Consider the following 21,833-nt stretch of genomic DNA (forward strand, 5'->3'; position numbering starts at 1 on the left):
GTATGTGTTTCTAAACATGGGGTGTCTGTGCTACCAAATTCCAGACTTCACCGTTAATTTAAATTACTTGTTTTACAAAATTAAATAACTCTGTCCTGATTTTGTGGTTCAGAATCCAGATTGAATGTCTTTCCTCCCCATGGAGTCAATTCTGATCCTCTTTTATCTGCATTTTACCTACAACCTTTCATTTTTCCTGGAACACATCAAATGTTTCAGAATTAGACATTACGCAAGTGAAATGGATCCATTTCTAAATTTGCTTATCCTGCTTAGTTTTGACAAATATAAACTTGTTCCCCTACCCTAGTACCGAGAGCTAGAGAAAAAATAAATATTTAAAGACATTTACTATATATATTAATGAAAATGGTGCAACTATTTAAACTATTCAAACTGATTATATGTGATATTTCAAAAGGATAATTCATTAGTCCAATCCTCTAAATAAATCCCAAGTAACATGAATTCCTCTGTAGAATAAATGTCTATAGAGAGTAATCCATGGAAGACAGACAAGCCTCTTGTCGTTTGTAGCCTTAATCCATTGCCTAGAGCGTGAAAAGTGCTCAGGATAACAAGTGTGGGAATCAGTAAAATCAACATTATTTTTGGATTTTATTTTCTTAACAATACTGACTGATCAGTAGGCTTGCAGAAACTGACAAATACAATACGGTCAGTTTGATGAATCAATCTAGTGAAATAGAGAGAATCCCCCCACCCCTTCCCCCATTCTCCCTCCTTTAAATCCTCTTCATCCTCTTCCTCTTCCTCCTCCACCCACCCACTCTAACACACACACACACACACACACACACACACACACACACGAAGAGAGACAGAAATAGTGACAGAGAGACAGAGACAGTGACAGAGGGACAGACAGAAGGGGGGAATGGAGGGAGATGCTTTTTCCCTATTGGTCTGTAGCCATCAAGTCATGAGGTCATGAAAGCTGTAGTGACAGATGCTTAGATCTTTTTTCGTAAGATTACTAAGTAAGCCACTTTCAGTAAGTGTTTACGTTTGTAATTGGGAGACTCACCCTCTTCTTTCAGTTGAGAAATTCCCACACTATTGAAGTAGGGGTCTCTCTTCTGTATTTCAATTGTGTGTGTTGTATGGGGGGCGGGTAGGGCAGAGAGAGTTGAGGAGTAAAGAGGGGGAAGTTCTGTCCTATTAACTTCTATATCTCCCCAACCCCCCAAATCCTATAAGAATACCAGCTTTGGAGAAAAATCAAAAGAAAAATAGAAGAGAAATTGAAACACCTCAGACACAATGTCTATTTAGGAAAGAACTGAGAGTGTCTGTGTGACTCCCTGAACACACACACTCATGTGCACAAAAAATTTAGTAACCCTTCGCCGGCTCATGGAGACACAGAGATATCCTCTTTACGTTGGTCCTTGACACTCAGCAGGGACTTTTGTGAACTTTGTCATCTTCCTCTGCTCTCCAAACCAAAACTAGGGAAGTGGCTTTAATTAATGAGATGTGATGCACTACAAATGTTAGCCAGAGCATTCCAGAAGCTGAAAAACCATAGATGTTTTTAAATTCTGAGTATCCCTTTGAGTTGTAATTTATAATTCTCAGTGGACCTATATTTGTCTTGAACTGATTGTTGAAATGGGCTTTACTAGGAATTTCTTCACTGAAATTGCAGTGGGGCGGGGGAAGGGGGTAGCTGAGCCAAGGGGGTTTGTTGGGAAGAGGGAATGATCTCTAACAAGGCTTTAAAACCTTCAGTGGTTAAAGTTATAGTGGTGAAAAAGATATACATATAGACATATGAATATATGTATGTATCTGTATGTATATATATAGACACATACATATACACATATAACACACTAGTTCAAAGGAATTATACCATGAGTATCAGTTGTAAATTAGGTAGGTAGCAGATTTCAGATTTTTTTAATCAAAATTGCACCTAAAAATGGCTATAAAACAATGCGTGCCTTGGGAAGTAAATTTATAGCTACATGCCTTTCACAGGCACGCTGGAGGGTTCTGCTCCCGGCTCTAATCTCTATGAGATGTTTTTTGCATGTGTTGTGTGACAGGAGGGAAGGGGAGTGGGTTGAGCTCGCCTGTTCTCCCATTGTCAGCCAGTCTAGTGAGTGTTGGGAAAACCTGTCTGTGGGATCTTGTGTCATCTCTCCCTACATGTGTACAGGAAAAGTCCGCGCTGCTCACGGTTCCTCTCTCTCTCTCTCCCTCTCGCTCTTTCTTTCTCTCTCTCTTTCTCTGTTTCCCTTTCATTCTGCTTCCCCGGAGCCGAATGAAGCAGAGAGCAGGATTAGGGTCCGCACCGGCTATCAGAAGAGCCTAGATAAAAGGAACTGCTTCTTAAGCACCACTGCCGCAGCCCTTGTTAATTTTTTTTTTTTTCTTTCCACACAACAGTTGTGCCTCATTATCTGGTGCCTGGCTCGATTTTTTTTTTTTTTTTTTTTTTTGGAGGGTTTGAAGTTTCTGGGCTTCAGTGACTATTACAGAAGAAGAGGTGTTAGTGTTGCCGCGAGGTCTTGATTGTCTGCATTTATGAATGAAACTGACCTAAATCACCTGTTACCTCCAGTTTCCAGATTGTTTGAACTTCTCTGGCCGCACAATACAGGAGGGAAGGCTGAAGCAGCCTAGGGACCTACAGCGTCTGCAGCATGGGCTGGTTCGCTAGGATTGTCTCTCTTTTCTGGGGAGTGTTACTTACAGCGAGAGCAAACTATCAAAATGGGAAGAACAACGTGCCAAGGCTGAAATTATCCTACAAAGGTAAATCTTTATTTTTCTTTTATTTCAGCTAGCTTTGTAGTGCCCCCTGCCCGCCGCCCCCCCCCCCCCCGCCCCAACCTTTTCATTCCTTGAACTCCCTCCCAACCCAAACCATAAAAACCTTGAGTTTAACCTGGGAAACCTATGTGACTGTGTGTATCTTTCTGAGATGATTTAAACACTTTTTTCTAAAAGCATGTCTCCTGTTTGATATATGACAATTTAAATGCAAACAAAGAACATTTAATCACATTTGCAGAGAAGAGCTGAATGCCTGGTAAATGCTGAGCTGTATATGTGATCATATGTTCTGTTAATTTTTCTGACTCTACTTCTATGAAAATATCTTTAAAAATCGCTATTGCAAAAATAGTCTCTTTGTAGATGTGAGTGCCTCACCTGTAGTAATTGTTATGACAAATTGTATTTTCTTAGTTTTAGGCACTAAATGGTTAATCGTCATCATGAATATTCAGTTTGTTCAAATCTGACAATCAGATGCTTAACATAAGCAGTAGATCATGGCTTGCCAAGAGAATATAAACTGGAGGGAACAGACTAGTTTTTCCACAGTGTGTTATGATTGTACAAAAGACTGTGTATTTGGCTAATTGGTGTAAAGCTAAAGCCTTTGAAATATAATGTTATTTAATTCCATATGTACTTCAGTGAGAATTGAAGAGACATTACTTTCTGGTTGTACAGCTAGTTGTGTGAACTTGTTTTCAAAAAGAGTGTAAATTTAAGAAAGAAAAAAGCTTTATCACATGGTTGCTGGTACTTTATTTGGTTACAGTTTAATGCATATGCTTGGTTTTTAATGAGGACTTTAAAGAAACTATTTGTTCTATGTTTAGATAGATTTTATAGATATGTATGTCAAATAATGCTAACATAGATTGAAAATTAGATATATATAAAACTTTTAATGAAAGAGAATGTTTATGTAACTGAGATATTAGGAAAAATGGAGCTGGAGATTAAAATGTTTTAACTCAAGTACTTTTACTCCCTAAGGTGTTGCTTTCTTATGATTCTCAGATTTCGGGAATTGGGGGGTGGGTCAGGAGGAAGCTTCAGTTATATTCTGTTTTTAGCCTATAATGTGAAAGAAAATCATTGAATCTGTCTGTAGAGATGTGTGTCTACTGCTCACTGCTTTTATGCCAGAAACATATTCTTTAATTTTCACATGATGGGGAACATCTCTTTCTGAATGCTGTAATGTGAATGAGGACCACAAATAGGAAAGAGAGATGTAATTTTCACACTTTGGATTAGAAAATTCAACACCTATTAAATGTGTTTATTTGGAATTAATACTTACTAGATTAAATACCTTGGGTTGAAAGATACATTTATTTTTCCTATAATAGTTTCCTATGATGAAAGTGAGAATGGATTGAAAACATCAGCAAACAGAATTGCTGTTGTATTTATCGTGCAAGATTTTAAAAAATTATATAGCCCCTATTACATATTTAATTAAATCTCTATCTCTAGTAACTGTCTTTAAATTATTTTTAGAGTATATGATATTATGGCGTCTGTATTTTCCTCAGTTTTTGCTTTCCATCTTCATTCTTGGAGAAGATGCCATCAAATAATACTTAGGTTGATGGTCGATTTTATCCAAGTTTATATGCCTTATGAGTAAGTTTCACATGCAACTTTACTTCTTGAAGATGCCAATGGCTATATGTTATAATTTTAGAGTAACAGATTTGAAGCATGAAAGACACTTTTAAAAATCTACTAGATTTGGAGATACTTGATTAAATCCTAAATAAATTGTAAAATAAACAAGAATTGAGAGTTATATTTATTTTGCAAGAATTTTATTTCCATGGTAATAGATTACTCTCCATTATAGAAGAGGTGCCATTCCTTTCCATACACTAAACAGATAGCATTCAATTGGAATAGTACTTTGATATGTGCACAGGCTTTAAACTTGTATACACTGACAAAGTGTATCTATTGGATACTGTCTTTATAAACTCCTTTTAAAAATGGCATCGATTAGAATTATTTTGCCTTTTTTTTTTTTAAGCAAAAACTGCCCCTCACGTACGTAGCAATTCTATTGAAATACCTAGGGCTTGGCTATTTGGTAAAATAAACTGTGAAATGAACAAGAACAAGAACAAGAAGAAGAAGAAAAAGAAGAAAAGGAATGGCCCAAGAATTTTTCTTCTGTCATTTTATTGGTCTGTCATTACCTTTTTGTCTCTACATGTTTTGCCAAAGCAAATGCCTGGTAGCCAATTGTCAGTACTTTGTTTCTAAACTATAATAGAGATTTTTTTCTTTTTTAGCTACTTCTTTTTCTTCCTTAATTAGATGTCAAACACGGTTAAAACATCCACTGCTTTGCCCTTAAAAATATTCCAGCATGATTCATGAAGAGTTAAATCCCTGCCAACCCTAATTTCCCATGGTCACTTGTTTTCAAAGATCCACCATTAACTCTCTCGTTGCTCAGGTTGCTAAGACGAAGTTAACAGGCACTCACTGTGCTTACTTTCTACTTGTCATCTTGCCTAGTAGGAAATGAAAGAGATTTGATATGTTAAATGAGAAAGAAAAAGAAAAAGAAGGGAGTTTTGTAGGGGATATACATATATACCTAAGAAGGTACCTCTTTACTTTCTAGGAAAAAGGGATTGAAGAGATGTGTTCAGGACCATCTGGAGAAGTGATAATATTAGAAAAATGGGGTATGCTGGCTTTTCCTCTGAACCAATCTGATTTAGAATCCTTGTGGGGGAAGCAAATGTGAGAACTCTGTAAATCTCAGCAGTCACATACAAATTATCCTCAAGAAACATCCACTCAGAGATACTTTTGCCTTCCTTAAATATATATAATATAGCTAAATGTTAAAATGTTTCTCTTTAAAACTGTTTATTTCTTCTACAAAACTAGTCAAATTTCACTTTTCTCATGAAAAACCAGACTATCATATAATCTTCCTTTTGGAATGTGTGGTGCAATGAAGACTTCAGAAAAACCTATGGAAATCACAAGGAAATAAATTAGGTTTGGGGTTTTAAACAAATGACAAATGTTCCATCACTCAGTGTAATGAGCTTTTCCAGGACACTGTGTGCTTCAGTTTTAGTAGAAATCAAAGACACATGCAAGTCGGAATGTGATGGTGATCATGTGAATCCAAAGGTTAAATCAATGCCTTTAACTTTACTTTCTTAGGGAGGACTTAGTAAATAGCACCTAAATGATTGTTTTAAAGGTCTTCTTTTCATACTTTGCAAAGCTTTTCTACCCCCCACACCAAGACTTAGAATTATTACAATGAGACTCTCAGTTAAATCAAAATTCTCACACATATCTTTCTGATAATAGAAAATAGTGTTTAACTAAAAAATATGAAATAACATTTACAAAAGCTTTTTTTCATTACTCAGAACATTATGATCACTTCGGATTTCATTAATATGAATAATGATTTACTAATTAAACTTGGTGACTTTCCAGAGACTTTTCTTTACTTCTACCAAAGCACACAGATACATGCATACAAACATATATATGTGTGTATATATATGCGTATGAGTATATTTGAATGACAAAACTTCATGTTAATGTCTTATAGCTGAGAAAAAGTAATCTCGGCAACCTACAGGTTGTGAAATTTATGAATGCTTTGCAACAAAATTGTTACTGTTTTAAGTGATTTTCATATTTTAAATTATGTATTTATTTGTTTATTTTAGAGTGGGTGTGATCTTTTGGATCCCATGAAAAGTCCTCATGGGTATCTCAAGTATTCCCATGATTGTATAATATGGAATATGTCTTATACTGATAATCTCCTCACAGCTAAAAAGAAAAGTCTCTATGAGAGGTAGAGGAATATATATATATATATATTCGTACACACCCACAAGAGCAAAGAAGTTATAAATTCATTGCAATATCTTTAATATATTTTCTCCTATAGTCACTCTATATTTGACGTCAGGTCTCTGACTTGCTGATTCTCATTTAACATGGTCTTTTCTTCTCAAATTCTGTTAACTTTAAAAATCATGTTTTGATTCTGAAATCTTCAATATAAGCACACTGAAAACCAGAAATTTGTATTCACCTCCTTAATAAATATATTCTGGCAAAATAATGCAAAATAAAATAAAACAAGATGCTTAGTCACACATCTTGTGATCCAGTCCTGGTCAGGTCAAATGCAGGCTAGTGAAAGTCTCCAATTTGTGGCTTCTCTGATTAAAACTCCTGACCAGATTGGCCTTTGAAATAATAATTTATACAGTGTAGACTTTAGCAAGCAGGAAAATAACTAAGACCACAAAACCATGCCATGTAAAATTCTAACCCACCAAATTTTGATAATGATATTCAGTCATTACTAGCTTAAAGAAGACTGAATACTGAAGAGATAATTTTTCCAATTATAACTTTATGTTGTTATTTCTCTTCATATAAATGATTTCTAGGTTTCCACTGCTGGCAGGGATATAAAATACATGAATACTTAGGCCACTAAATAGATGTATAGGTCTCTGAAAACTAATTTCTCTTTGTTTTCTTACTTTCAATTATCACATATAAACCAAACAATAAAATTAACAAAAATGTTATGATTTTTGCTGAATTACATTTAAATTCTGTATTCAAACATTAATGCAAATGAAAGATCTTTCAAGAATAAATTTAATTAAAATTAATTAATATGATCGCATATGTTCCTTGTAAGGAAATGGAAGTAAACTTTTGGTTGCAGTGCATAATCTATTTATGCTTAGTGTGAATGTATAATTGTACTTCAGGTATGTACTTTAAGGAACTTTTAAAGTTGTCATGAACTTAAGTCAGCAATAAGAAATTATGTGGCTTAACTTCTCATCCCAATTTTTCTTATTTAAGCTTCAGTGACATACCTACATGTCACAGTTCAAAGGTCGAAATTGCACACCTTTACATGTTTTGGAGAATTTTGTATCTAAAGTCAGGACTGTGCTAAATAGGATTTATACCTCCGTTGTTCTAAAACCTTCCAGAGACACCAGTACTGAATTTTTAATCAGTCGTTATCTAATAGCATGCATTTTCAAAGTCGTGATACTATATCATAGAAAGTTACATATTAATTGATTAAGACATTGCACTCATCCAACCTTTATGAAAAAAAAAATCTGTGATGAAAGGATTCATTAGTGCAAAGTTATTGGTAAAATCTCCAAAACTCATGACAGCATCAACGTTTAGTGTGTGCAGTGAAAGCTTATTTTAAAAAGACCAGCAGATGTAAACATAAATTAGAACAAGTATGAGTCTAGGGATAGATCTTACCCCTCATGACTTCTAAGGTGCTATTTAAAGGAATTATCATGATTTGCAGTTCTATGCTTCCACTAATAGGTGGCACTAGCAATTTGTGACAGCTCTTTCATTAGTTTGGAAATGGGCAGGCTGCTAGGATAAATATACACAGAGTAATGTGTGGAGGCCAAGTTTGGAAACACTGGCAGAAGAGTCAGGAGATGTAACATGCCCAGTGCAGAAGCATTAGTTCAAGTGCGGTTTGCTAAAGATTTGGATGTGCTCTGTACATACATTTATTGGTACATTTGGACTGTGGGAAAGGAAATGGTTAGAAATAAATAAATAAATAGATGGATGGATTGTTTTTTACTTATATAAGACTTTACAAGTGAAATTGATCTGTAAAATGTAAAACAAAATAGTGGGTAAAATAGTAGTACCAAACAATCAGAATTTGGAAGGACCGCTTCATGTGTCTTTATGTATATTAAATATTTACATACATTCATATATATATACATGCATGCATATATATACATATATATTTACACACATATCTATTTCTTTTAAGTCTGAATCATAAAATGTTCTTAACAGAAATGACGTAGCCTGCCTGTGGCACATTATTGCCATCGTAATTGCGGAGTAGCTAATTGAGACAGTAAGATGTTTAGTAAATCACATAAGGTATATTTTTAAAAGTGACACCTTGTGATTTGTAGGTTGTTTTAAATTATTATCATAATTAAACATAGGGAAGAATCAATAAATTGTATCTGACACAGATAAGTCCGAATGTCTCCATTTACTATCTCCTTCTATTGCCAAGACATAAACATCAGTATAAATAGGAATTCACACACTATTTCGAAACAGTAACAAAGCTGGACTCTGTCAAACCCAGGATAAGAAAATATACAATTTACACACACTCAAATTAGGGAATGAAGATAAGCAAAAATAAAATGCTGTTGATAAATATGAAGAACAATTGAATCTTGGGATTTTCTACAAGTTTAGGGCACAAATTAAGAGAATCTTGTCATCTCCTAAATGAGTCATTAAACCTGTGCTTCCAGGTTTCCTTTGCTTGGAGAGAGAGATATGACATGGGAAACAATGTTGACCAAATCTCACAGTAACTCACTCTGTTGCCGAAATCATAAACATGTCTTTTGATAAAATATAGCATCACCCACTTGAGTCTTAATCGGCGAACTAAATGGAGCTTAGTACTATTGAATATGTCAAATGACTTCTTTGGTTTGTAAAATTACTTAAAAGGATCATCTCTGTAGTGCCAGACAGCGAGGTTGTCAAGGCCAGGTCTATTATTTTTCATCATTTGACTCTCAGTGGCTAGAACAGTGACTTGTTGAGTGATTCTGGGCTTCATTTGATGCACCTTGTTTTTTAAATGCAAAATGCCTCTGTGTAAGTGAGTACAAGAAGAATGCACGTGTGTAATAAATCAATTCGTTGCATGTGAATTGTACATTGTAATGTAGGGGAAGTAAGATTAGTGCTAGACACCAGGGGAGGAGGTTGAGGCACTTAAAAGTGCACAAAGGGTGTGGGAGCAGTGAGCTCTCCACAAACAGTACCTCCTCCGAACCAAGCTTGTTTCCGGACTGAATCACAAAGTGTCTGGCTATCTTTACCTGCCTGCAAGTAAGACGTGGAGAATATATAGCAATACTTACATCTTGGAAGATCCTAGGAACCAGGTTGATGAGTTGTGTCATGTCTTTGAAAGAACACCCTGATTTTTTTTTTCCATTATTGTGTCTCGATACACATAGCCAGAAAAGAAAGTGAGGGAGGCTATTCTAAAATCAGAGAGTGGCTAAAGATAAAATGTCTCATCGTCCGTTTCATTGTATCAATCATTTGTGTAAAACAGATCAACTCTACCTGGCTTTGCTCTCTGACAGCTTGCTAAGATGTCTTCCTTGCTTCCTCTTATCTTTGAGTCAACTAATTTTTTTTTAAGTCCACTTATAGGTCTAGAACTGATGTCTAGAATATACATTAGTTTATGTGCTTGATGTTAAATTCTTATAGAATATGTTGGTCTTATGACAAAGCAGAGGTAGCCACAGGAAAGGACGAGAGGACAACTACTAAGACCACTGTGTATACAAATCAGAGCTAGTAAGTGACATTAAAAAGTAATTAAGGTCTCATCCCAGCCCTTAAGTAATATATTTAGGGAAAGCCAAAACAAGGTTGTTTATAAGCAAGATCAAATGGAAACTAGACAAGTACTTGGGAATTTTCATCATGTGCGTTAGAAATTTTAGGTTTTTTGTCTTCAAATTTGAAATTTCAAGAGAATAAACTTGGCTCTGCTGTGATCATCCTTTAAAAGAACCTAGATTTTCATCAGCTATGCAAATTTCAATTATTTATAAATTGCATTATTGTAATTAATACATATTTTTTATTTGTATCCTGTTTGTAAAATGCATACAGACACACACAAACATATATGGCATGTGACAATTTCTTCATGAACAAGTAGATTCTTGGGTACAGTGAATATAGTAGACCTTCTGAGGAAGGGCAGTGTTACATCTCCCTAAAAATGTGAGGGGACTTTTTAAAAATAGGATGCGAAGAAGGTGGACCTCAAAAGAGAAGAATGTGAGAAGGCAGAAGTAAAGAAAGTGGTAATTACCACTATCTAAAACTATTTCTTTGTGGCTTGTTTTTCCTTTCAGGAAGACATATATTTTTACATAGCTTACAAAATAGTCTAGTTATGTAATTTTTCCGCATTCAAATGTGATACAGAAACAAATCTGTCCTTTAACAAGGGAACTTAAAGCTGCAGCATATCAGGCTTGGAACATCATGGAGTTAATATACAGTTGTCTGGGTTTGACTGAAAATGAGATCGAAGGGGGGACAAGTGGTAGCATATCTGTAAGGACTTTTCCACGGTGGTCACAATCCTTCTCTCCTTTGGGATTTGTCTGTAAAGTACATTGAACAGGCTTCTTTCAAACCAATGAAAGAAAGAAAGGAAAGTTGAGCTCAGTTATCCAGTGTAGAAAACACTGTTAAGTATAGCTCCTTGAGCTTATAAAATATACTGGATTAGGATGAAGTTTTCTTCCTGTTTTCCTAGCTATTTCCTATGGTTTTCTGCTTTATTATTCCTTAGTCGATCCGCCAACAATTTGTGAAAAAAGAAGTTGCTATTTTTATAAGTACTTGTTTTTTAATTTGAAGGCACCCATGTCACTTATATGATGAGTATCAGGTATTAAAATGTTCCTTTAACTGTGTATTTCTGTTATATACCATGTTTAATTGCAAAATTATATACTACATATTTTTTGATTTGCTTAGCCATTCATTATCATTCTGGATGTTTCTCTGGTTCACTTAGGAAAACACTGGTCTCAACAAACAGCTTAGCAATATTTTGGCACATTTCATAATGTATTAGGCAAAGTTGTTGGTTCCTGGTCACTTCTGGAAATTTGATTGTAATAGTATAACTGTACTTGCAGAGCTATATATAAATGAAGAACTACACAAATCACTGTGTTTATATGCAGTACTTGTGAGTGTATATTCATAACAAATACAAAAAAAGGTACATTCAAATCATTATTTTTCCAAACAACATTATGTTTAATTGTGGATTGTGGAAAGTGGAATGCTGAGAAATAGTAAGGATATCAGGTCCTTTGCTTGATATCAGGTCTTGGGTAGTTCAGAATTGGCTATGACCTTCTGTCCTTTAATGTTGGATCTTCCCAGAACATTTTCCACCGTACAAAGCTGCTGGCTAACGGAGTTTTCTGTCCTCAATAAGGCATCCCTACTTGACGAAGCTGCCAACATGCTTCTTTCGGTGGCCCTTCCATTGAGCCTTCCCAGCATGTTGGCACCTTAGTGTCTTGCTTCCACTGGAATGCACACAGTGTTCATACTGTCAAGTCCTTCCACCTCCAGAGTTCAGGGTGTGAGCAGGACAAAGATTCCCCCAATACAATACCCTTCCATCACTCCAGATTTAAAATATGTCATCTTTTTTTCACTGATTCTGGCCGCCTTCCTCCCATCTTTGCCCTAGAAACAGTCTTCATCCACTACCTTCTTGTCTTTTCCAAATAAATCTTATGTAAGCCTCTCCTTTTGAAAGAAAATCCTGTTAAGTCCCCCCTGGGAATGTGGAAACATTTCTAGTCCTCAAAAATTAAAAGCCCTTATGTCTCTCTTGGGAAGAGGTTTACAACTTCTTATTTTTATCAGATGGCTCTCCAGAAGAGCCAACAAAATGACAATTTCTTAATTGGGTAATCTTGCCACTTTAAATGTTCAGTCAGTTACCCCTTCTACATCCTTGTACCTAATGACCTAAACTAGACTTTGTGCCTAATACAGAGAGTATCAGTCCAACTGCCTCAGCTTTATACATATAAAATAAGCTGATCAAAGGACAAAATTACCTCCCTGACCCTTGAAATGTAGAAATGTTGCCCAAATGATGACCCAGAAGCAGAAAGCTCACCCAACCAGAAATTCTTTACCCAGGGAGCTTCTCCCCATCTGCCCAAGTCCCTGCCTGCTTTCCCAAACACTACGGACTCTGGGGAGGGGCTGAGCCAGCTGGGGTCTTTGGCATTTATCTCTTCCACGTGTCAAAGGTTACAGAATATCTACACCTGGATCTCTCATGGGGAACTCCAGCTTGACTTGTTCAAAACTGCGACCACTGACTTTTCTTCAAATGTGTTTGTCCTCCTTATTCCCAGTTTCAGAGGATGTTGTCCTTTTGTCCCAGCTGTCCAGACGAGAAGCATCTTTGCCTATTCTCTTGCTGGCTCACCCCATCTCTAACTAGATGTCTGGTGGATGCTACCTCTTGAGTCACTCAAATCTGTCCGTTCTCTCTTCCACATTAAGTCAGATCCTTATCATCACTTGCCCTACTATGGCAACAGCCACCTTTAATTATTGTCTCTTCTTTCCATCAGTACTGGCTACAATTCTTTCTGAAATTCAAATCTAATTATGCCTTTCCTTTGTTTTAAGATTTTACTGATTAAAGTCCAAACTCTTAACTTGACCTAAAAGAATGATTAACTTAAAGGAGTCTAGGGCATAGAGGGAACTAATTGGAGGTCTTGGAATTGTTCACATATGAGGAAATTAATCCCTTTGTAAGGATCATGATAATGAAAATGAGAGAGGAAGGCTGAAGATGAGCTGTATTGAATGTAAAGAAACATTATATTTGGTAAATGACTGTGTGTGAGGAGGATCTGGAAAATTCGATGATAAGTTTTAAATTTCTGCAAGTAGGAGTATGATACAACAGTTGGTAGTAACTGGAAGGTGAAATTCTCCACATTGCAGCCTGAACCATGCAACCACCTGGTACCAACTTCTCAGCATCACAGTTGTGAACTTTCCTTCCTGGGAGCACATCTTGCCAGACTTAGTTGTTTGGTGATGCTATTCTTGCCAATAAACATTGACTTGACTATCTCCTTTCATAAGGCTTTTGAAAAGGCAGAGAAGTATAAAAATTATATGGCAACTATCCTGAAGAAACTTAATGACTTGGACGGGGAGATTATTGGCCAGATTATTGGCTTTTGAACATCCACTTTTTTATCAGTTTTCTTTTTTGTTTGTTTTTTTTAATATTTTATTTTTTTAAAGTAATCTCTACTTCCAACTTGGGTCTCAAACTTACAAACCCAAGACCAAGAGTCACATGCTCTACCAACTGAGCCAGCCAGGCATTTTCTATTCTCAGTCAAGTACAGAGTCTTACACATGATAGTGCCTTCTTCAATTCATGAAGTGGTTGAAGGAATAAGTGAGGAGGTGACATAAAATCATTCCAGGTGAGAGGACTAAGGAACAGAGATGAGACCGCATATCAAATAGATCTGAGTATACAACATAGCCTATTATAGAAAGTGAATTACGGGACAGAAAGTCATTTAAACTGCAGTTTAAATATGGATGACTGATAGAAATTTTTGAAGAAGATTATAAAATGCAAATTCCAGATTTGAACAGTAGGTGATGAAACCTTTTGAAGTTTGTAAATGAGTGGTATGTGCAAAGCAATGCTTTAGGAATCCAGAAACCTGGTAGCTGGCCTTCAGTTCTGAGTTAATGAGGCATTAGCTAAGATGCTGAAGCAAGATTCTAAAACAAACGGCTACAGTACAGATTGGACTTCATATAATGACCTTGTTCTCCTGGGGTATAGAGACTCCATATGTAGGCAGGTAGCTCTGCCTTATCTACGTGGAGCAATACATTTTCACACGTCCAGAAAAATGGAAGTTATTTCTAAGAAAAACTGCTGATATTCATGCTTTCATGTAAAATGTTAAAGTCCAACAATCTGGTATCATTTAGGATACAGCCGTCCACTTAAAATGTTCTATTACCTATCAATTCCTTCCAGTTCTCTTAGAGTCATGGCGGAGCACACGTTGAGGACTTCCGATGAGGTATTGTGCACGCAGAGTCCTCTGTCACAGTGTCACTCTTTGGGCAAAGCAAGATAAAACAAGATATTGAGGGTGGCCCTTTTGTTTTCAGGTTATGATATCATGTGGGCTCATCCTTCTTTAATAGATTTTTTTTTTCTCCTGGACTGGTATACAGGGATTCACTCCTTTGCACTTGATTCTTACTAGACAGAATGGGAAGCTGTGCGCAAACAAAGGAACTACTCCTAAGACTCCAGCTCCCTGGTAGGCTCTCACACATTGGCCCCGAGCCACGGAGTTTCTTGCTTTCACTGCGTGTTCTTCGTGTTCAATAGAGTCTCAGCCTGCTTTTGCTTCCCGAGGTGCCTATTCAGAATAGAATTAAGGTTCCCTTGGCACATTCTAACAGAGCACACATCCTCTCTCTATCATTCAGCCTTCTAATCCAGACAGCTTCTTGAGAAAGATTTCCAGCATAACAGCAAAATGGGACCAAGTGACTAGAAAAAAGTTTTTCTTGCATGCCTGAAATCACTTAGCAAGGCAGAGTAGAGTAATTGTCTGTTTTGTTCAGTGTTGTTTCATCAGAAATAAGATGAATACTTGTCTCATGGGCATCGCTCTTTAGCTGTCAAATTAGAGAGGACCGTCTACCCTCTGATAGTACTTCTGTCCACAGCTTTATAAATATTAGCACATTCGTTTTGGAAGAATCTGTTTTGACTGTTTTAGGCAGATGCCATATAAGGAAGTGAAATTAGTGATGCTGTAATAATTTGTTTCTTTAGTACAGATCTCAGTCTCTAAGATTGAGGCATACCACATGTAACACACACTATGGACCTCATTCTCCCAAATGGTTTCTTCATTGTACATATTATACATCTTTTCAAACAACTGAGTTTTCTTAGAAAAACTGAAGATAGAGGTAATAGCCAAATGTCTCTCATATGCCCCACCTGAACAGCCAGGTTTACTGCCTTTTCATATTTCCGAAAGAATAAAATTTCACATTCTTGGAGTGTACAAAATGAATTCCAACATTCTGTCCTTGGAATGTGCAAAATAAATAAATTTGATAATATATATTATCTTTATTTAGTGTTATTGAGCAGGAAGTCATGCTGTGTTTACAGTGTTCAAGTGCTTGCTTGTTGGCCTATTGATAATTAGCAGCTTTTTAAAATTCAGCTACTAGGAAAGATTTCACAAGGACAAGAGGAACCTTAGCATAGCAAAGAAAGCATTGAATTGAATTGACTCTGAGGCTAATGTTAGCTAATAAAACTAATAACATGCCCACCTCCTAACATGGAGGTGGAAGTAGACATGTTATTAGCTTTATTAGCCTCAGGTTGCTCTTCCTTAAAGTGGGAGAATCGCTGCTTTACAGTAACTGGTAGCTGGTATCGGAATAATAACAGTACATTGTGATTTGCCCGGCCACAGTCTCATACAAAGAAGGTTCTAGACACCATGTTTTGCTCTTTGGTATGGGTTTGCATGCACAGATTCTCTAACTATTACTTTGTTTGTGAGTTCAATTAATAATAATAATACCAAGAAATTCACAATTGTTACATTTGTATAGCACTTATTTCAAAGACTTGTAAAATAATAGTCTGAATGTAGAAGACATGAGATTTGTTGATGTCAGCTGGTCAGGGAACATTTGAGGAGGCTTTGTCAAAGGCTGGTGTTGAAAGGAAACAGTTGATGAAAAAACAGCTGAGTCTAACATTAGGCCTTTCAGTCCAGCGTGCGTGAAGGTAAACGTCTTGACGTTGACCTGTTGCTTGACCAAGATTCAAGTGTGACTTCAACAAAATACGTATGCGGGTATCCATAAAGCTACTGGGCAGATGAAGGCTGGTCTCTGGCTATGAATACTTACCGAGCAAGGCTGAGCAAGGAAGCACCTGTTTCTTAAAGGGTTGCTGCATCTCACAGACTATAAGTTCCAATTCATGTTTTCAACATGAACCAAAGTCAGTCATTTAATATTTAGGAAAAATAACCAGGAAATGACTAGCTTTATTTGCTCCTGTATTTACAGCATATCCTCTTAAGTGGTGTAATGGTTGCCTTAATATTATTTTGTTATGACTTAGTCCATGAAGACACAACATCCTTCACGACAACTTAAAGGGTATTGAATTCACATAGGAATTAGCACAATCTTTCTATTTTATATGTCCCTGGGTCTGAATGAAACACTGTAGATATAAAGTCTAGGGCTTTCTGACCAGTTCTGTAACCACCTGTGATTGCAAATAACCCATTTGCAGGAAAGGGGATATTCGGTCATCAAGAAAATAAACTTGCAGTCTGAAGCCAGTAAATAAAATGAAGAACATGTCGAGAGTAACTTAAAGGGGCTTTTGTCTAACAGAGGACACTCGGAGGCCAGACCAGGAAAGCCAGACGTCCTTAAGAAGGGAGGTGACACTCACCACATTCGGCTTTTAAAGGATCTTTCTGGAAGGCAGAATTCCTTTGGAAAACACTTTATGCACCAGCATGAATAAATTTCTGTGGTGCTCCAGACAAAGATGAATTTTATTTCATTGTGGCTTTCGCCATATTACAATGCTCGTAAACTATTTTACCTTATGCCAGACATGTGGAAGCAATCAGTATATGTAAATGATATGTGAAGGTGAGGTATAGTCTTAGCTTAAAAACTTAGATGGTCTCTGGTTATAAATTATAACCACATCACAAAGAGCGACTTGCCTTTTAATAGTAACTGAAATGTAAAAATAATCAGTGATGAATTCTAAGTGTTCCCTTAGTAAAGTACAATAAATGTGAAACACAGTTCTACTTTGTGCCACTACCTTATTTCTAGGACACAATATTCAAAGGCAAATATTTTTTACCTTAAGTAATTGTTAATATGTAAGTAGCTGTAGTAAGACGTATTTATGTCAGTCTGTCCCTGAGAAACTTTTCCCTAGGGTTGCATTTTATTTATTTTTTACTTTCTCATTGATATATCATTGACATACAACATTAATTGGTTTCAGGTGTACAATATAATGATTCAGTATTTGTATATATATTGCAAAATGATCACCACAATATGTCTAGTTAACATCCCTTATCAAACATAGGGGCAGAATTTTTTTTTTTCCTTGGGAGGAGAACTTTTAGGATCGACTCTCAGCAACTTTCAGAACTTTCTGTTTTCTTACCTGCAGTTACCATGTGTAGATTACAGCTGGTTACAGTTATTCTTTATTAAAATAAATGCCTCCCCTCTTTTCTATGAGCATGATATCCATGAGTTTTTTGCCTGAATATATTCTTTCTACTTACATTCATATATGTGTATGTATATATGTGTATATATGCTTCATAACATTTCATAAATTTTGAACATATAAAACTGAATCAAATCTCCTTGACAAAAAGATAGATATAATAAAAATAAAAATTTACTCTTCTTTAAATTCAAAATAACAAAACTCTCAGTCTCAATATGATAATGCTATGCCTCTTTTAATGTATTTCTACCTTTTGCTATATATAAAGCCACATATGAAGATAACACAGATTCAAAGTAGTGTTACTAGACACACACACACGCGCACACGTATGCATGCTAGTGGTAGGAAAGAAAATAAGGCAAAATGAAAGAAACAAAAGATCAATATTGAAGCATTTTCTTATTATTTTTGCAATGAAAAAAATACAAGGTCAGATTTTGTTACACTGCAATCAGGTCTTTTTTACTCTAAATTTGCTCATGATAAAACAAACAAAGAATAAACAAAGTTCCACATATTCTAAGATATTTATCTGAGGAAACCAAGAAATAAATCATCACACTAAGTATCTAAATAACATTCGCCAATATTTGGAGCAAAGTAAGTCTCCAAACCTTGGCTCTTCCTGCCACCCTTCTTCCAATGGGCATGTTGTGGGCCAGGGGCTATGAGAAACTAAGACAGAGATAAAGAACATTCCCTGTGCAGAACCCTCTTACCCTCCCTTATCAATCCAGATTAATTAGGGTTTAATATGCCATTGGGCTAAATTTTTTTTAATATAAAGTTTTCACAAATAAAATTCATTCTGCACAGTGCGACGCAAATGCCAGTTGCCATTTGGGGTTAACTGCATAGAGAGAGCAACAATAGAGAATTTTAAGGAGAGAGAGAATGATGGAATGGAGGAACTAAGCAGAGAAACCCTGACTCAGTGGGCTGGAAGAGAGACACATCTTTCCACCTGGGGTGTGTGTGTGTGTGTGTGTGTGTGTGTGTGTGTGTGTGTGTTTTGTTGGTGTTGCTGTGGTTTGGATTCAAGTATGATCCTGATTTGTCCTGGTGTACATTTTCATATTACTATACTTTTGCTTCTTTAAATATTACTCTCTCATCGGGAAATGTTCTTTAAAAATGTCTAAATTCATTTCTAAGGACCAAAAAGTTAGTAAGCATAACTATACATTAACCACTGTAATGATTACTAGGAATAGGAAAACACATAAAGTTATTCCCTTTTCTTTTTTTTTTTTAAGATTTTATTTATTTATTTGACAGATAGAGATCACAAGTAGGCAGAGAGGCAGGCAGAGAGAGAGAGAGAGAGAGAGAGAGGAGGAAGCAGGCTCTCTGCTGAGTAGAGAACCCAATGCGGGTCTCGATCCCAGAACCCTGAGATCATGACCTGAGCCGAAGGCAGAGGCTTTAACCCACTGAGCCACCCAGGCACCCTGGTTATTCCCTTTTCTTAAAAAAAAAAAAAAATCACAATACAGTGTTTGACAGATTAAAGGACCCAACGATGAGGCAGTTTGGTCCATCATTTATGCAAAAAACAAATGCTATGATGTTTAGAGGTGGCAGTGGTTTGTTAATTATGCTATGGTATGCTATTGAGAATGAGGAAAATATGTTTTACAGGGAGTAAGAATTAAACTGGATTATAAGAGTATGGAAAATTTTGCAGGGAAGAGCCTGGAAGGCCTTTTTGGTAGAAACATAGTCTGGACACATGGGACATTAGTGTGTACAACTTATTTATGAAACAGCAGTTAATTTAATCTTAGATGGAAAGGAATGGCTAATAGCGAGGCAGTGAAAACCAACTCAGGGAATGAAAAAATGTCAGTCATTGATGATTCTCTATAATATTTGATCATTACTATAATATCTACTAGTACAATATGCAGTGAAGTACACCATAACTTATGGGACATGTACAGATAAAGATGACGTGCATTCTGCCCCCAAGGAGCTCTATTTAGTGGAGAAGATAAGCAAGTATATCAAAACACACATTATGGGGCAAATGTACAAAGAGTAATGTATCCCAAAAAAGAATGGTGAGAAATCAGAAAGGTGAACTATCAGAGAAGCAAGGTATCAGGAAAGTCTTTATGTGAGAAGAGACACTTGAGGTGGGCATCAGAGAGCCTTTTGGCATGCATGGAAGAGAGAGGAAGAATGGAGAACATTCTAGGTAATGGAAATAATTATAAACAAAAGGAGAGAAAGAGTCAAGGACATTTCATGAAATACTTAACCATTTTAGTTTGCCTAGGCATAGTTAAGAAAATCATATGGGGTAAGTTCAGGTACTAATTGAAATAGCTGTGAGCAATTAACTTGATTTCTCTGAGCACACAATGCATACCACAAAAGAGGTGTTCAATAACTGTTCTTTCTTTTATGCTTCAGTTTCCAATGAAATGATTAAATAACTCATAAAAGTTGTCATCATCATTAATTTTAATTGATGTATTTGAGTGCATTCTGGGTGCGTGGCACTGAGCCCAGAACCACACTCTAGTTGAAATCAGTAGAACATTGTAGTTAAGAACATGGTTTTTGTAATCAGATTTGAGCTCAGGGGGCGCCTGGGTGGCTCAGCGGGTTAAAGCCTCTGCCTTCAGCTCAGGTCATGATCCCAGGGTCCTGGGATCGAGCCCCGCATCGGGCTCTCTGCTTGGCTGGGAGCCTGCTTCCTCCTCTCTCTCTCTCTGCCTGCCTCTCTGCCTACTTGTGATCTCTATCTGTCAAATAAATAAATCTAAAAAAAAAAAAAAAAAAGAGATTTGAGCTCAGATCTGACACATTGTGTGTGTGATCTTGGATAATATACCTCACTTAAACTCAGTGGTTATTTGTAAGTTGGGGATACTAAAAGATCTACCTTTTAGATGGTTGTATAGATTACATGAGGCTGGGAAGGTACTATGTAAAATATATCATGGGGGAGGGGGCGCCTGGATGGCTCAGTCTGGTAAGCATGGGACTCATTTTTTTTTTTTAAGATTTTATTTATTTATTTGACAGACAGAGATCCCAAGTAGGCAGAGAGGCAGGAAGGGAAGCCAGCTCTCTGCTCGGCAGAGAGCCAGATGTGGGGCTTGATCCCAGGACCTTGGGATCATGACCTGAGCTGAAGGCAGAGGCTTTAACCCACTGAGCCACCCAGGCGCCCCAAGCATGGGACTCTTGATTTTGGTTCATGTAATGATCTCAGGGTCCTGAGATCAAGCCCTGCATCAGGCAGGTCTGCACTCAGCTCGGAGTCTGCTTGAGATTCTTTCCTCTTCCCTCCTACCCACCCGCCACTCCTCCAACCCCCACTCATGAGCGCTCTCTTTTTCTCAAATAAATATAAATACACACACACGGAACACTAAGCAAAGTGGTTGGCATGGTGAATGACTAGTGAGTATTAGACATTAATGGAAAAAATAAGGATGGCTCACAGTATGAGATACCAGGTCAAGTGGTGAAAGTTTAAAATAGATAATAAATGTAATGGAAATGAAAAAGAGGTATTCTTTATGGAGGAGTGAGATAAGAACTGAGGATTGAAGGAAGGCACCAGTGAGATAAATCAAGAGTTGAGATAATGGTGGGAGCAATCAAGTAAATGCATAAGCTATACTTTGAGGGGAAAAAGCAGTTTGTTTGACTGCTTTTGCTCTCTGTTGCGGTAACCATGGGGTTGAATAAATCATTTCAGTCTATGTGGTTCCACTTGATGATGATACTAATTATTGTGTCTGACTTTCTGTTATTCTCCTTCTCTTCTGAGAAGATTGATAAGCAGCAACTAGGCCAAGATGTGTAACACAAGAGAGTTAAAAGAGCAAAGTGACTGATATTCCCATCGTTATAGATATGCTATTGCTGTGATCTACCCAGAAGTTTACCAAGACTAACTTAAGGGGGTAGGAGTGAATCAAATCAGAAGAGTGGAATCTAGGAGAGGAAATAATTGCTGTGAGGCAGGATTGGG

The 21,833-nt window shown here is 36.7% G+C and overlaps 1 protein-coding gene across 3 annotated transcripts in view; it reads left to right on the forward strand.

The window, feature by feature from the left end:
* Window positions 1–21,833, forward strand: part of SEMA3A (semaphorin 3A) — a 331,236-nt gene that overhangs the window by 114,759 nt on the left and 194,644 nt on the right. For all 3 annotated transcript variants that reach the window (XM_046021446.1, XM_046021445.1, XM_046021447.1), the window contains exon 3: window positions 2,594–2,787. In XM_046021446.1, coding sequence (XP_045877402.1) covers window positions 2,676–2,787 — 112 coding nt within the window. In that variant the 5' untranslated portion in view covers window positions 2,594–2,675. The remainder of the gene's footprint in view (window positions 1–2,593; window positions 2,788–21,833) is intronic.

Source organism: Meles meles, chromosome 10 (genome assembly GCF_922984935.1).
Source record: "Meles meles chromosome 10, mMelMel3.1 paternal haplotype, whole genome shotgun sequence".
In the NCBI taxonomy this organism is placed as follows: domain Eukaryota; kingdom Metazoa; phylum Chordata; class Mammalia; order Carnivora; family Mustelidae; genus Meles; species Meles meles.